The sequence below is a fragment of the Bombina bombina genome, chromosome 5, assembly GCF_027579735.1.
Source record: "Bombina bombina isolate aBomBom1 chromosome 5, aBomBom1.pri, whole genome shotgun sequence".
NCBI classification, from domain to species: domain Eukaryota; kingdom Metazoa; phylum Chordata; class Amphibia; order Anura; family Bombinatoridae; genus Bombina; species Bombina bombina.
The window spans coordinates 892,311,607-892,325,600 of NC_069503.1; the positions used below are offsets into that span (position 1 = coordinate 892,311,607).

The 13,994-nt window shown below is 37.1% G+C and overlaps 1 protein-coding gene across 1 annotated transcript in view; it reads left to right on the forward strand.

Moving 5' to 3' along the window:
- The first annotated feature begins 572 nt into the window (after positions 1–572).
- The window catches only part of RGS20 (regulator of G protein signaling 20), a 32,830-nt gene continuing 19,408 nt past the window's right edge, over positions 573–13,994 (forward strand). Inside the window, exon 1 of the mRNA XM_053715041.1 lies at positions 573–721. Coding sequence (XP_053571016.1) covers positions 576–721 — 146 coding nt within the window. The 5' untranslated portion in view covers positions 573–575. The remainder of the gene's footprint in view (positions 722–13,994) is intronic.

Here is a 13,994-nt window from a genome sequence, read left to right on the forward strand (position 1 = left end):
CAGCATAGGGGTTACATGTAGCTGAACACATTGTAGCTCCTGAGTATTAGATTATTTATTTTGTGCATTATAATATAACTTGTGTGTATGTGTGTGTATATATATATATATATATAGTATTTCAGAAAATAATTGGATGAAACCATTATAAATTGCCTAGAAAAATGTGTAGCAAGTTTGTTTTGATTGATTTCCAATTTGTTTTAATAAATTTGACCTGATAACATAATACTGTAACAAGAAAAAGACAATTTTAATTTCTACATTTGATTTCTACATTTCTGGAATATAACCATAGCTGAATTATATCACACCATTTCATGCGAAAAAAAATCTACAGCTGACAACTATTCCAAGAAGTGATATGAAAATGAGCACTTACAACATTATCATGTTTTGTTTCATTGCTTTAAAAGTGGGTCTTGACTCCCTATAGGTTTTTGCCAGCAGCCTAAATCAGCTATAACAACCACCTTCTGAATAATTTCACTGTTGCTTTTAGAGATCATTAAGATTAAAATTCTATTGTTCTCTGTACATTTATCTCATGCAGTTGTTTTTCTTGTTTGCAGCCCATGGGATCTGAGCGGATGGAAATGCGCAAGCGGCAGATGTCAGTGCATCAGGAGACAGCGAGTGCCACCCAGGCACAGCAAGGTGTTGGGAACAGGGGATCTAATGCATGTTGCTTCTGTTGGTGCTGTTGCTGCAGTTGTTCATGGTAAGCCCTAACTGTATTGTGCATTACATTGTAAACATAATAACTCAAAACTGGCGCACTGGCGTATAGAAAGCATCAGCATTTGCTATAAGTTGCCATGAATTGTGTACAATAAAGTTTGAAAACACCAGTGGACTGGAAAATGCCATCACTTTAGGAAAGATGTAGTAGCAGGCAAAATACTATTCACATTGCAGGGGAAATAAAACCTTTGTAACATTAAAGGGATATTTAACTTCCAAATTTCTATGACTTTCCCTAAGGCACACTTAAAGGGACAGTCTACACCAGAATTGTTATTGTTTAAAAAGATAGATAATCACTTTATTACCCATTCCCCAGTTTTGCATAACCAATACAGTTATATTAATATACTTTCTACCTTGTATCTAAAGTCTCTGTAGATTGCCCCCTTATTTTAGTTCTTTTAACAGGAATGCATTTTAGCCTATCAGTGCTGACTCCTGGGTAACTCGACATACAGGAGCACAATGTTATCTATATGGCACACATGAACTAACTCCCTCTAGTTGTGAAAATCTGTCAAAATGTATTAAGATAAGAGGCAGCCTTCAAGGGCTAAGAAATTAGCATATGACCTACCTAAGTTTAGTTTTTAACTAAGAATACCAAGAAAACAAAGCAAAATTGATGATAAAATTAAATTGGAAAGTTGTTTAAAATTGCATGCCCAGTCTGAATCACGAATGTTTATTTTTTACTAGACTGTCCCTTTAAGTAGATGTCACAGGCCTGAACTGAACATTTACTGGACTTTTGCACGCTCTCCCATGTCCAACTTAAGTATGCCATAAATGAGAAATTATTGCTATAGTGTTCTTTCTGGAAGCATAGAGGTGAAATTTACTATGCACTATATTACAAAAAATAATTTCCATTTTCCATTAAAGGGACAGTATACTGTAAAATTGGTTTCCCTTTAATGTGTTTCTATTGGATTGTTATACGAGCTGCAGAGTTTAAATAGAATGGGGAATTGTTCATTTAGGTTTGTTTCTATATAGGAAAAAGTTGTTTTAAACCACAGTCTAATCAGCTGGGTTGAGCTTGGAGGGAGAGCAAAATCCTCCTTATCTTATTTCACTGTGTACCCCTCTGTTCCACCCCCACCCCCCACATACACACACATACTTTGTTTCTTTAAAGTCCCTTTACATTTTAATAAAAGGGGCTATGGGGACTACATGATGTATATATCTAACCAGACTTATAGGGTACATAATATCTGAGCAAACCTAAAGTATACGAGACACATTACTTAAAATGTTAAATTGTTTTCTTAATTTAATATTTAGTTAAATATTATGTTGTATCATGAGAAAAAAAACTTTTCTTGGTTGCCAGGGATGTTTTATAATGTTGCCTTTGGCAACTAGTCTTGCAACCAACTTTCTAATTTACTTTATTATCAATTTCTTCTATAAGGTACGACAAGTCCACGGATTCATCCTTTACTTGTGAAATATTATCCTCCTGCTAACAGGAAGTGGCAAAGAGCACCACAGCAGAGCTGTCTATATAGCTCCTCCCTTAGCTCCACCCCCCAGTCATTCTCTTTGCCTACTCTAAGTACTAGGAAGGGTAAAGTGAAAGAGATGATTTTGATAGCACCTGCGTGGCCACGCAGGACTTGGTATGCAGACCTGGTGGACATGTCATCTCTTCCACCATGGACTCTGCCCCTGTGATAGGAACTTCTGATTCAAGGTCCGTTCCAGCATCCAAATCTAGTTTCTCTGCGGCTGACTGCTTGGAGATTGAACGCTTGATTTTATCCAAGCGGGGTTTCTCTGAGTCGGTCATAAATACCTTGATTCAGGCTCGAAAGCCTGTCACTAGGAAAATTTATCATAAGATATGGCGTAAATATCTTTATTGGTGCGAATCCAAAGGCTACTCATGGAGTAAGATCAGGATTCCTAGGATTTTGTTCTTTCTCCAAGAAGGATTGGAGAAGGGGCTTTCAGCTAGTTCCTTAAAGGGACAGATATCTGCTTTATCAATTCTACTGCACAAACGTCTGGCAGATGTTCCAGACGTTCAGTCGTTCTGCCAGGCTTTAGTTAGAATCAACCCTGTGTTTAAACCTGTTGCTCCACCATGGAGTTTGAATTTAGTTCTTAAAGTTCTTCAAGGGGTTCCGTTTGTACCTATGCATTCCATAGATATTAAGCTTCTATCTTGGAAAGTTCTGTTTTTAGTTGTTATCTCTTCAGCTCGAAGAGTTTCTGAATTATCTGCATTGCAATGCAACTCGCCTTATCTTGTTTTCCATGCTGATAAGGTGGTTTTGTGTACCAAACCTGGATTCCTTCCTAAGGTTGTTACTAATAGGAATATCAATCAGGAAATTGTTGTTCCTTCTCTGTGTCCTAATATTCCTCTAAGAAGGAGCGTCTGTTGCACAAATTGGACGTGGTTCGTGCTTTGAAGTTTTACTTGCAAGCAACCAAAGATTTCTGTCAAACGTCTTCTTTGTTTGTTGTCTATTCTGGAAAACGTAGAGGTCAAAAAGCTACGGCTATCTCTCTTTCTTTTTGGCTGAAAAGCATCATCCGTTTGGCATACGAGACTGCTGGACAGCAGCCTCCTGAAAGGATTACAGCTCACTCTACTAGAACGGTGGCTTCCACATGGGCTTTTAAAAATTATGCTTCTGTTGAACAGATTTGTAAGGCTGCGACTTGGTCTTCGCTTCATACCTTTTCCAAATTTTCCAAATTTGATACTTTTGCTTCTTCTGAGGCTATTTTTGGGAGAAAAGTTCTTCAAGCAGTGGTGCCTTCTGTTTAACCATCTGTCTTGTCCCTCACGTTCATCCGTGTTCTGTAGCTTTGGTATTGTATCCCACAAGTAAAGGATGAATCTGTGGACTCGTCATACTTTATAGAAGAAAAGTAAATTTATGCTTACCTGATAAATTAATTTCTTCTATGGTACGATGAGTCCACGGCCCGCCCTGTCATTTTAAGACAGATTATATTTTTTGATTTTAAACTTCAGTCACCTCTGCACCTTGTAGTTTCTCCTTTTTCTTCCTGTACCTTCGGTCGAATGACTGGGAGGTGGAGCTAAGGGAGGAGCTATATAGACAGCTCTGCTGTGGTGCTCTTTGCCACTTCCTGTTAGCAGGAGGATAATATTCCACAAGTAAAGGATGAATCCGTGGACTCGTCGTACCATAGAAGAAATTAATTTATCTAACTAATAATACCTATTTAAATCTAAATACAAAGTAACTTACCCATATTAACCCCTAAACCTAACACCCCCTAACCCTAAACCTAACACCCCCTAACTTTAACATAATTAAAATATAACTAAATTCAAGTTACAATTATTAACTAATAATACCTATTTAAATCTAAATACAAAGTAACTTACCTATATTAACCCCTAAACCTAACACCCCTTAACCCAAACCCTAACCCTAACACCCCCTATCTTTAACATAATTAAAATATTGCTAAATTAAAGTTACAATTATTAACTAATAATACCTATTTAAATCTAAATACAAAGTAACTTACCTATATTAACCCCTAAGCCTAACACCCCCTAAACCTAACACCCCCTTACTTTAAAAGGATACTGAACCCAGATTTTTTTCTTTCATGATTCAGATAGAGCATGTAATTTTAAGCAACTTTCTAATTTACTTCTATTATCAATTTTGTCTTTGTTCTCTTGCTATCTTTATTTGAAAAAGAAGGCATCTAAGCTAAGGAGCCAGCAAATGTTTGGTCCAGACCCATGGACAGCACTTGTTTATTGGCGCTGTACAATCAGCAAGGACAACCCAGTTTGTTCACCAAAAATGGGCCGGCATCTAAACTTACATTCTTGCTTTTCAAATAAACATACCAAGAGAATGAAGAAAATTTGATAATAGGAGTAAATTAGAAAGTTGCTTAAAATGGCATGCTCTATCTGAATCACGAAAGAATAATTTTGGGTTCAGTGTCTCTTTAACATAATTAAAATATAACTAAATTAAAGTTACAATTATTAACTAATAATACCTATTTAAATCTAAATACAAAAGGCTAGATTACGAGTCTTGCGTTATGAGTAAAAAAGCAGCGTTAGCAGCGAGTCTTGTAGGTACAGCTGTCCCGCACACTTTTTTGGCCTTACCGCAAATCAACTTACGCAAATTGCGTATAGTCTTTTTTCTATGGGACTTCCATAGCGCCGGTATTACGAGCTTGTCCAGGGAGGCCAAAAAGTGAGCGGTACAGCCTACCCCATCAAGATTCGTACCGCATTCTAAAGTCAGTAGTTATGAGTTTTACACTACAACGCTGTAGCATAAAACTCATAACTAAAGTGCTAAAAAGTACACTAACACCCATAAACTACCTATTAACCCCTAAACCGAGGCCCTCCGGCATCGCAAACACTAAATTAAAATTATTAACCCCTATTCTGCCCCTCTCGACATCGCCGCCACTATAATAAACATATTAACCCCTTCCGCCTCGCAAACATTAGTTAAATATTATCAACCCCTAATCTGCTGTCCCTAACATCGCCGCCACAATACTAAATTTATTAACCCCTAAACCTAAGTCTAACCCTAACCCTAACACCCCCTAACTTAAATATAATTCAAACAAATATAAATAAAAACAATTTATTTAAATTATATTTTAGTTAGGGGTTGATAGGGTTAGGACTTAGATTTAGGGGTTAATAAATATAATGTTGGGGGCGGCAGATTAGGGGTTAATAATATTTAACTAGTGTTTGCAATGCGGGAGTACGGCGGTTTAGGGGTTAATATGTTTATTATAGTGGCGGCTACGTTGGGGGTGGCAGATTAGGGGTAAATAACATTATGTAGGTGTCAGCGATGTTGTGGGCAGCAGATTAGGGGTTAATAAATATAATGTAGGTGTCTGCGATGTTGGGGTGCAGCAGATTAGGGGTTCATAAGTATAATGTAGGTGTCGGCGATGTCTGGCCAAAAGTAACTTACCTATATTAACCCCTAAACTTAACACCCCCTAACTTTAAACCTAACCCTAAACCTAACACCCCCTAACTTTAACATAATTAAAATATAACTAAATTAAAGTTACAATTATTAACTAATAATACCTATTTAAATCTAAATACAAAGTAATTTACCTATATTAACTCCTTAACCTAACACCAACTAACCCTAAACCTAAAACCCCCTAACTTTAACATAATTAAAATATAACTAAATTAAAGTAACAATTATTAACTAATAATACCTATTTAAATTTAAAAACAAAGTAACTTACCTGTGAAATAAAACCTAAGCTAGCTACAATATTACTAATAGTTATATTGTAGCTAGCTTAGGTTTTATTTTTATTTCACAGGAAAGTTTGTATTTATTTTAACTAGCTTGACTAGTTAGTAAATAGTTATTAACTATTTACTAACTACCTAGTTAAAATAAATACAAACTTACCTGTGAAATAAAAATAAAACCTAAGCTGCCTTACACTAAAACATACCATTACAAAATAAAAAACACTAAAATTACAACAACAAAAAAACTACCATTACAAAAAATAACAAACGAAATTATCCAAAAACAATAAAAATTATTCCTACCAAGGGCCCTAAAAATGGCCTTTTGGGGGCCCTTAAAAGGACCTTTAGTAGAGCATTGCCCTAAAGTTAACAGCTCTTTTGCTACAAAACAAAATAAACACCCCTAACAGTATACAAACCCCCACCCCCCCAAACCCACAAAATAAAAATAAAGTAAAACCTAATCTACCCATTGCCCTGAAAAGGGCATTTGTATAGGCATTGCCCTTAAAAGGGCATTACGCTCTTTTGCTGCCTTAGCCCTAATCTAAAAAAAACATTACACAAAATTACAAAAAAATTATCAAAAATGATTACAATTATTCCTATTCTAATACCCATTTAAAAAAAAAACACCCCAAAATAAAAAATCTAAAATCTAATCTAGAATAAACTACCAATGGCCCTTAAAAGGGCCTTTTGGGGGGGCGTGTCCAAGCAGCGTTCTGAACAGGACGCATACTCTGGGAGCTCTGAGCAGAGATTTCAGTAATCCGCCGATTATTGTCATATAACAGCAAGTTAAGAGTTTATAAATTACAGATTGTACAGGGTGGTCACTAGAGACCAAGCATTTAATCTTCTTGCTGTCTGCATGACGCTGGGGCTACAGTTTGGAGAATAAGGCCTAAGGCGGCGGCCTAATACTAGGCATTCACCTCCCCCCCGGGAAGAGCCGGGTTATCAGTGCTGCCAGGGAGACCGGCTTACTGAACTCTTCACACTCTAACATAGATAGGATTTCAGCCGAGCACAATATCAAGTCTGAAGTGGTGCTATCATCCTACTCTCGCATCCAGCAAACTACCAAGACACCTTTGCTCAACGGGGCAAGTTAACACATAGCCGGAATTTAAGTATCCTTGAAAGATGGTGACTATGTATGATACAAAGAAATTGATAAAATATGACCTTTACTTTGCAAATCTTGAGAGGCTTATGGAGAATCTAGCGGAGAGAGCCCCATTTGACGCTCTGATGAAAAAGCTGTGTACCGCTGACAAGTTAATAACAACTCCTAAGGAGGATATGAAAATTACCTCTCAAGATGGCGCCATAAGGATCGAGCACGCATCAGAGGAATTACAGTCGCTGCAGAGGCCCACTCTGCCTAAACCTACAAACGACAGGCCAGAGAGATCATTATCAGATGTGGGGCAAGAGATTGACCACACTGGCGCACCCGACATTGTTGCCGGACATATGAAGGGGCTTCCCCAAGCAAAAGTGCATCATGCGGTTGCCACAGCGCCGCTCCGGCAGAAACGATCCAGGAGATCTCATCAGGCCTCTTTCCCGACTCAAAGTCTGACTCCAGCGGGGCATAAAAAGGGGGCTTCCCGAGATCGAAAGGTTTACAGAGGGGGCCTCGGGGACCTGGATGGACGTCAATGCCCCACACAGTTCGAGCTCCACTCGGAACTACAGCTTGATAGTAGCCCAATACGACCATGGCCCGGGGAGACCCGGTGTGACGGACTTACACAAGGAAAAAGGCTGCACAATTCAGAAGCGGGACAGTATGATCAGGCCATTACTGGAGGGTGAAAGTGACTTTACTCACCTCTGAGGACATTAAACCCTTGAGATGCAAAATGCAGTAACTATGCAAAGTTATGTTAACCGGTTTTTATTATGTTGCATGATATATAGTATATATAGCACTTGTGTTTGCCCTCTATGTTATTTAGTTTTTGTATTGCTCATGCCAATTTACTGGGGATTTTTGATCTATTGTGAAAATGAGTAATATGCAGCCCCCTCTCTGTGGCTTGCGGCCGGGGCCGCGGAGCAGGGGATGGTGAACTAGTGCCGCTCAAGCATAAAAAGTTATTATTTAAACAACTAGTCAACAGTAGTTCACCACAAATGTCTTATAGTCTAACCTCACGATATAATATACCCCTTCTTAATCGTCAACACCCATAACTAATTAAAGTGGAGGAAAACAGGGCATTCCCTTGAGATAAGATCAGTAGTGATGCGAGATGATATACTCAAATATTTTTTTTATTTTTTATATATAAGATTAACTATTAGCTCGGTCTGGGTCCTTAATTTACTTGGTTTGCAATATTTGGTCCCCACTCCTATCACCTCAGTATGTTTTTTCTTATCTTCTTTTTCTCTTAACTCCTTGTTTAGTCTGTTTTTTGTTCTTTTAAATCATTGTTTAGACTGTTTTTCATATGTATAACCCCCACATTGTCTATATACACACAGAGCCCAAAAGTGGCCCATTTAAAAAGTTGGGGCAAACCCGAGGTTCAATAACTAATACTCATTGCTTTGTTTTATCTTCTTATTTTTAGATTCCTTTAATAAGACAGTGAAATTTGAGTATTACATAATTCATTTATTGCATGGTCCTAACAATGTGAAATGCCTTTTTGCAACTTTTTCTGATATATTCCATGTATTTTTAAGATTTGCTGTAAATCCTCGTTATCTCAATAAAGCTCTTTGAAAATTAAAAGGGCCTTTTGTAGGGCATTGCCCTAAACTATCAGCTCTTTTTCTGAACAAAAAATTACAAAGACCCACTAACATTACAACCCCCCCCCCAACCCCCAAAATAAAAAAAGCTATCTAAAAAACCTAATCTACCCATTGCCCTGAAAAGGGCATTTCGATGGGCATTGCCCTGAAAAGGGCATTTAACCTCTTTTACTGCCCAAACCTTAATCTAAAAAACCCCACCCAAAAAACCCTTAAAAAAACCTAACACTAACCCGCGACAATCCACTTACAGTTTTTGAAGTCCCGCTTGAACGATCTTCATCCAGGCGGCGCGAAGTCTTCATCCAGGTGGCCTCTTCTATCTTCATCCAGACGGCATCTTCTATCTTGATCCCGGCTGTGCGAGGCAGGTCCACCCTGAAGACATTTGGTGCGGAGCATCCTCTTCATATGGTCGCCGCCGTACACTGAATCTTCAATGCAATGTACGCGATTCAAGATGGCGTCCCTTGCATTCCTATTGGCTGAAAAATTTGAATTAGCCAATAGGAATTAGAGCTGCTATAATCGTATTGGCTGTTCAAATCAGCCAATATAATTTAAGCAGCTCTCATTCTATTGGATGATTAATCATCCAATAGAATGAGAGCTGCTTAAATCTTATTGGCTGATTTGAATAGAGTATGAAACAGCAGCCTATGAATCCCATACTTCCTGTGTTAAAGTAACATTTTCAGATGGTTTCAGGTTTTGTTATTGGTTTTGAGTTGATTTTAAGAAAGGAGAGGAACACCTGGAATCAGCCCATGTCTTATAATCAACAACCTGCATAAGACAAGAATGTTTCAAAAACAGCTTGTGTTGTATTAAAGGAATAGTCTAGTCAAAAACAAACTGTCATGATTATCAATTTTTCTTTGTTCTCTTGGTATCTTTAATTGAATGTAAGCTTAGGAGCCAGGACATTTTTGTTTTAGCACCTGGGTAGTGGTTGCTGATTGGTGGATACATTTAGACACCAATCAAAAAGTGATACCCAAAAAAGTGATATTTGATAATGGAATGAATTATTAGAAAAAAAAATGGGTTTAATGGTACCACTTTATTGATTATCAGGGTCTATTACCATCTGAATAAAATGTATTTGGCCTTGTAAAAATATTATCAGTGGTTGGATGGTGCTATGTATCAAGTATTAGTATTAGCCGATTTCAGCTCTAGTAACTGAACAAAAAAGCGATACTGTATAAGCACTCGCTAGACCCATAAAGATATGCTATGTTATATATGCGTGTGCGTCATGAATGATTTAAAACATAAAACTTTATTAGAAAAATATTTTAAAATGGTTAAGGTTAAAACAAAAATGCTGGTGGTAAATCAGCCTCTGCCATTCCTAGATTCAAAATATTACAATATAAGTAATAGTTGGAGCCTTTGCAGTAAAGAAGTACAATGGTTAAATAATATTGAGCAGCACAAATAAATGTGTGAGATTTCTTGCTGTATAATAGTTACCAGTTTATTTTAAATTATGATTGCAAGAGTAGCGTTATTCTAAAAAGGATTAGCCCAGTGTAATGGTATGCTAAGTATCGAGTTATATTATACACTCATATACATTGTTGGAACTTGTTTTAGTCAGGGATTGGAAGGATATTTCACTGTTTAAGATTATGCAATCAATATAAATATTTGGTATATTAATAAAGCTGGAAAAATATAGTTAGCTAGTAACCTATTATGATTTACTGTAATTCAGGACATTAATTATTAGCTGCATCATAAGAGTTAAAGTCTAGCTTTTTAACCATATATGTAAGGCAATTCAATTCCACATTAAGATATCACTCGTCAAATATAGGATTATATTAAGTAAGGCTGAGCCACCATACTATCCTGATAGTTACTTGATTAGTGACTTAGTAAACTGAAATACACACGTTTAAATAATGCTGCTTATAAGTTAATGATAACTGATCCTCACGTCTATTGCGCCAAGATTATTATAATTATTATTAGAAGTTAACTGGCATATTAGGCTGATAACCGCTGCAAACCAAATTGGAGCTCCCCTCAGCCCGCTCTCCTCAATGACATGTTTTGCTGGATTAATTTGAGACTATTTATAAAATGCCTATATTAAAAGTCAATACTATTTTAATTAATACACAAATCACTAGTCACAACTAATTATAATACCTAATCTACTCTGTAAAGTATTCTCCCACAAATATCTTTAAGGTTATCAAAACGGTTTTATTATTTTATCAAATCCAAAAATTTTAATATGTTTTGCTTGTATATGCATTTTATTACACCGAAGAAACGTTAATCTCTTGTCATCACTCATATCTTTACTGCACACACTTTTATCATATGTAATAATCTTTTGTATTCACTATAAATTGCTAGTGTTCATAATTGTAAATTAAAAAGTGTACAGTATATTCTAATTTTGCGGAGGAAACTATAATTATAACCCAATATTCATTACCAACATCCATTTACATCAAATTCTTTACTCTCATGTGTTCCGATATATATAGATCAATATACCTACTAATATGAATAGAATAAATCTACATGTACTCAAAGGATGTCCCCTATACCAACTATTTAACTGTCAATCTAAGGATGACACAGATATTACAAGGATTCGATTCACCAAATGCAAACAAGAAGACATGGCTGATATTAAAAAAAGCCACCGCATACGCGTCTGCTCGCACTGGTGGGAGCCCCAATTTGGTTTTTAAAACTTGCAGCGGTTATCAGCCTAATATGCCAGTTTACTTCTAATAATAATTATAATAATCTTGGCACAATAGCAGTGAGGAGCAGCTACTAAGTCACTAATCAAGTAACTATCAGGATATAATTATGGTGCCTAACTTAAAGGGATACTAAACCCAATTTTTTTTCTTTCCTGGTTCAGATAGAGCATGCAATTTTAAGCATTTTCCTAATTTACTCCTATTAGCAATTTTTCTTTGTTCTCCTGCTATCTTTATTTGAAAGTGCAGGAAAGTAAGGTTAGGAGCCGGCCCATTTTTGGTCCAGCACCTTGGTAGAGCTTGCTGATTGGTTTGCTACATTTAGCCACCAATCAGCAAGCGCTACCCAGGTGCTGAACCAAAAATGGGCCCGGCTCTTAAGCTTACATTTCTGCTTTTTCCAATAAAGATAGCAAGTGAACAGAAAAAAATGATAAAAGGAGTAAATTAGAAAATTGCTTAACATTGCATGCTCTATCTGAATCATGAAAGAAAAAATGTGGGTTTAGTATCCCTTTAAAGGGATATTCCAGTCAAAATTGGAAACCACATTGGTGCATTTCGGTATTTAACAGAAGCAGTTTTGTAATATACATGCATTAGCAAAAATGCTGCTAATAAAAGATATAGCTGTTTCAAACGTGTATTTAAGTATGCACTGTGCACCAGCATTTTAAACACAGCACTTGCTAATAGAGCCTAAGTTGCCTGTACCATCTGTTAATGACTCAATTTGATAATTGCTGACATGATACAAGCCCCACTGATGATCTGAGCATCTGCAGTATTTAAAATGTGGGTGCAGTGACAATATCTAGCTATTCTTCACGTGCACTTGCAGAGAAAAATGTTAACACTAAAACAGTGATAACTTTTACTAGAAGCATTTTTGCTAATACATGTATATTGCAAATATATTTCTATTCAAACATGTAATTCATCTATGTGCATTTACATTTTGACAGGTATGTCCCTTTAATATTATCCTACTAGTTGATAAGCCTGCCCAGAGGGCAGTCTATGAGTTGTAAATACAACCCCCCAAGCTACAAACAAATAAAAGATAGAAATACAGAAAAAAATAAACACATTATCCAAAATAAAAAAATTAAACCTAATCCCTATGAAAATAAAAAGCATCCCCAAAATAAAAACACCCCTAATCTAATGCTAAACTACCAATAGCTCTTAAAATGGCTTTTTGTAGGGCATTGCCCTAAGTTAAACAGCTCTTTTACATTAAAAATAAATGAAGTCCCCCCTAACAGTAACCCCCCCCCCCACCAACCCCCCCCCCCCAAAAAAAAAAAAAATAACACTAGTAAACCTAATCTACCTATTGCCATGAAAAGGGAATTTGTATGGGCATTGCCCTTAAAAGGGCATTCAGCTCTTTTTCAAAGTGCCAAAAAAAAAAACTAAGTTAAAAAATTTAAAAAAAATTATAAAATTAAAAAAAACCTAACACTAAAGCCCCAAATAGGTACTCATGATTCCTGAAGTCCGGCGGAGAAGGTCTTCATCCACAGCAAAGGCGGTGTGGAGCGGAGGTCCGAGCGGTCTTCCCAGATGTGGCAGTCCTCGACAGCAGCGGCGGTCCTTGGTGACATGGAGGCTCCTCTTCATCCGATGTCTGTGGTATACTGAATATTGAATGCAAAGTACCGCAATCAATTTGGGGTACCTTGCATTCCTATTGGCTGTTTTGAAGTCCCCCCTAACAGGGATATTAGATATTAAAATCCTAATGGCTGTTAAAATCAGCCAATAAGATTTCAGTAGCTCTCATTCTATTGGCTGCTGAATTTTTCAAAACAGCCAATAGAATGAGAGCTACTGAAATCATATTGGCTGTTCAAATCAGTCAATAAGATTTCAGTAGCTCTCATCCTATTGGCTGATTTTGAAAATTTCAGCCAATAGGAATTCAAGGCACCCCACTAAATATGGGGTACCTTGAATTCTTTCTTCAGTGTGCGGCAGACGATCACATGAAGAGGAACCTCCACGACTTCGTCAAGGACCGCCGCCACCGAGGAGCGCCACCGCCGCCAATGACTGCCACCGAGGATCTCCACTTCTGGGAAGACCACTCCGGACCTCCGCTCCGCGCTGCCTTCGCTGTGGATGAAGATGATGGACCCATCTGGAAGAAGACCTTCTCCGCCCGACTTCTGAAACCATAAGTACCTATTTGGAAAAAGAGCTAAATGCCCTTTTAAGGGCAGTGAAAAATAGCTAAATGCCATTTTAAGGGTAATGCCTATACAAATGCCCTTTTCAGGGCAATGGGTAGATTATGTTTATTTTTAATGTAAAAGAGCTGTTTAATTTAGGGCAATGCCCTACAAAAAGCCCTTTTAAGGGCTATTGGTAGTTTAGCATTAGATTAGGGGTGTTTTTATTTTGGGGGAGCTTTTTTATTTTCATAGGGATTAGGTTTA